This window comes from Priapulus caudatus, unplaced genomic scaffold (assembly GCF_000485595.1).
Source record: "Priapulus caudatus unplaced genomic scaffold, Priapulus_caudatus-5.0.1 Scaffold741, whole genome shotgun sequence".
Lineage (NCBI taxonomy): Eukaryota > Metazoa > Priapulida > Priapulimorpha > Priapulimorphida > Priapulidae > Priapulus > Priapulus caudatus.
In genome coordinates this window covers 1,734-5,079 of record NW_014577802.1, presented here as the reverse complement: position 1 = coordinate 5,079, position 3,346 = coordinate 1,734, and the positions used below count along the sequence as shown (strand labels likewise).

Genomic DNA, 3,346 nt, shown 5'->3' with positions numbered 1-3,346 from the left:
CTCCTCTCTCCCTCTCTCCTCTCTATATATATATATATATATAATATATAATATCTATATATATATCGGTCATACTCCAACTCTATCTATCTCTTTCTGGCTCTTCTATCTGCTCATCTCTCTTTCTATCCGCTGTTTCCTCGTTCTCTACCTCTCGTGCCCGTCTCTCTGCACTCTCTCTTCTCGTGCATCTCGTCGCTTTGGCCCTGGGAGCTGGCAGCGGCTTATTGGTCGAAAAGCGGGGAGATTCGAATTGATCGGTCCGGAAGATATACGTCGACAATAATGGCGCAGCATTCACAGGGCGTCGATCTCTCGCTTCGCTTCAGCCGCCTCGTCCGGCCGTGATATTGGCTAATATCGCGCTACGATCCGGATTCCAATATGCCGAATGATTATGTATACGCATGACTCGCGTGTGTTTTCACGCTGACGCACCGCGAATACGAAATCCGAATTATCCCCGTATGCGCGCGCGCGCGTCACGATCAGCGGGCTGTGATTCCGTAAACGTGTCGATATTGCTGTGGATGATGGCCGCGCCGGTGAGGCGGGGCGAAGGCGGCAGAGAAAGCAGACCGGGGACATCAATGGAAGCCGGGGACCGCGGGTGCTGCTGCTGCTGCTCAGTGTCATGTGTGGTGTATGTGTGTTGTGTGTGTGTGTGTGTTAGTGTGTGTCAGAATGTGTGTGTGTGTGTGTAGGTGTTTGTGTTGTGGTGTGTGTGTGTGTGTGTGTGTGTGTGCGGTGTGATGTGCATTGTGTGTGTGTGTGTGTGCGTGGTGTGCGTGGTGTGTGTGCTGTATGTGTTGTGTGTGTGTGTGTGTGTGGTGTGTGGTGAGGTGTGTGTTCTGGGCGCCGTGTGTGTGTGTGCTGTTTGCGCGCGCGCGCGATGTGTGTTTGGCGTGTGTTTGCGTGTGTGATGGTGTGTGTGTGTGTGTGATATTGCGGTGTGCGCAACGCGCCAGGTGTGCTGTGTTGTGTGTGTGTGTGTGTGGTGTTGTGTGTGTGCGCGCGGCGCGCGCGCGGCGCGCGCGCAGTGTGTGTGTGTGTGTGTGTGTTTGCGCGCGTGTGTGTGCGTCTCTCTCAGGTAAGCCCGCTGGCGACGGTGCGATGATTAGCCGACAGGATTACGAAGATCTGAAAAGGAAGAGGAAGCATCTCGGCGTCAATAATCGGCCGTATCTGCATGAGCGTCGGCGGCGTACGACGACAGCACCTGTCGCCCGCGTCGACCGGTTTACTGACCGACGCTAACAGCGTCGGCGTTGCGGCGTGCGCGTTTGCGCGGCGGCGTATCGGGCATTTGTGACTGAACCCGGATCCGTATTAGAACGTACGGAATCGGATCCGTGTTAGAACGTACGGGTCCGGATCCGTGTTAGAACGTAATTAAGAAACCGGATCCGTGTTAGAACGTACCGGTCCGGATCCGTGTTCGAATGTACGGAATCGGATCCGTGTTAGAACGTACGGAATCGGATCCGTATTAGAACGTTCGTTGAAACCAGATCCGCGTTAGAACGTACGGAACCGGATCCGTGTTAAAACGTACGGCACTGGATCTGTGTTAGAACGTACTTTAAAGCCGGTCCCGGATCCGAATTTGCGACGGGAACCGGATCTGTGTTAGAACGTGCGGAACCGGATCCGTGTTAGAACGTACTTTAAAGCCGGATCCGAATTTGCGACGGAAACCGGATCCGGATCGCGGTGTACAGATCCGGATTAGGGATTGCGCTGGATGGAGGCCGGATCCGGATTACGGAGACGGCAACTAGATCAGAACGTCGTATTACTGCATGCGTGGCGAGAGCGTGCAGAGATCGTAGAGATCCCGTCGCGCGCGCGTCCCCTTGGAGCGTTCCCTCCCTGATAAGTGCTTACGACATTATTTCATTCGTCCCGTGAGACATACGTGCGCGCGCGAATTTCCGGTAATCACCTCATCTAATTGGCGACAATTACCCACGCGTATATATATATATATATATATATATATAATATTATATACATATATATATATACACATCAGAGCAAGTAAAACTGAGGATGTTAGGGGAACAGGAGAGAGAAAAAGAGGGAGAGCATTAGGAGAGAGAGAGAGAGTGGGGGGAGAATAGCAACGTCTCGACACGCAGCAGGGCCGCCTCTGCCACCAGTTTTCCCTCTAAGCGGTTGTGTCACTCCTACGCGCCACCTCCTCCCACTCGATCATAACCCCCGCCCCGAGCAGTGCGGGCGCGACCTCGTGAGAAATATGTTTCTCCCTCTACCAGCGCGGTCCCGGCTCCAGACGACCACCGAGCGGAACCGCATCAGATCGAGTCGAGACTATCAACGGAGCGAGCCTGCGAGACAGCGAAGAGAGAGTGAGGCTGATAAGCCTCACTGCCATGACGGCAGTGGCCACATGGGAGTCGCAGCCTTTTACAGCTACACTGCGCTACATAACACTACTCTACACTTTATGATAGACTGCACTCCACTACACCTGCGATAGACTGCCACTACACTACACTGAATTAGACTGCACTACACTACTCTGCGATAGACTGCACACTACCACTTACACTGCATAGTGACTGCACAAACATACACTGCAATAGACTGCACCAATCACCTACACTGCAATAGGACTGCCACTTACACTTAAACAGTTCGATAGACTGCACTACATCTACATCTGGAAGACTGCCCATAAATATCACTGCGATAGACTGCATCTCTAACTACACTGCAGCATTCAGACTGCACTACACGACACTGCGATAGACTGCCACACACAGCACTGCGATAGACCTGTCACTACACTACACTGCTGATAGACTGCTCACTACCTACACTTGCCGAATAGAGCTGCACCACTACATTACACTGCGCTACATAACACTACTCTACACTGCGATAGACTGCCACGTACATACATCTGCGATTAGGACTGCAGCTACACTACACTGCCGATAGACGCACCTACACTACACTGCAATAGACTCGGCGCTACTATTAACACTAACTACACTGCGATTAAGACTGCACTACACTACTGCGATAAACTGCCACTTACACTACACTGCGATGGACGCTCCACTACCTACACTGTCCGATAAACTGCCGACTACATAAGCACTTGCTCTACACTGCCCGAAGACTGCACTACACTTACCTGTGATGACTTACTACACTACACTGCCCCGATAACTGCACTACACTACACTACTCGCATAGACTGACTACATCTACACTGCCCTGATAGACTGCACTACACTACAGCTCTGCCCACTACTACTCACACTGCTGATAGATCTTGCAGCTACACTACGACTCGATGAAGCTGCAACACTAC

The 3,346-nt window shown here is 52.0% G+C and overlaps 1 protein-coding gene across 1 annotated transcript in view; it reads right to left on the bottom strand.

Moving 5' to 3' along the window:
• Positions 1 to 2,359: 2,359 nt before the first annotated feature.
• Positions 2,360 to 3,346, bottom strand: part of LOC106813224 — a 2,268-nt gene continuing 1,281 nt past the window's right edge. Inside the window, exon 2 of the mRNA XM_014817304.1 lies at positions 2,360 to 2,391. Within this exon, the coding sequence (XP_014672790.1) occupies positions 2,389 to 2,391 (3 nt within the window). The 3' untranslated portion in view covers positions 2,360 to 2,388. The remainder of the gene's footprint in view (positions 2,392 to 3,346) is intronic.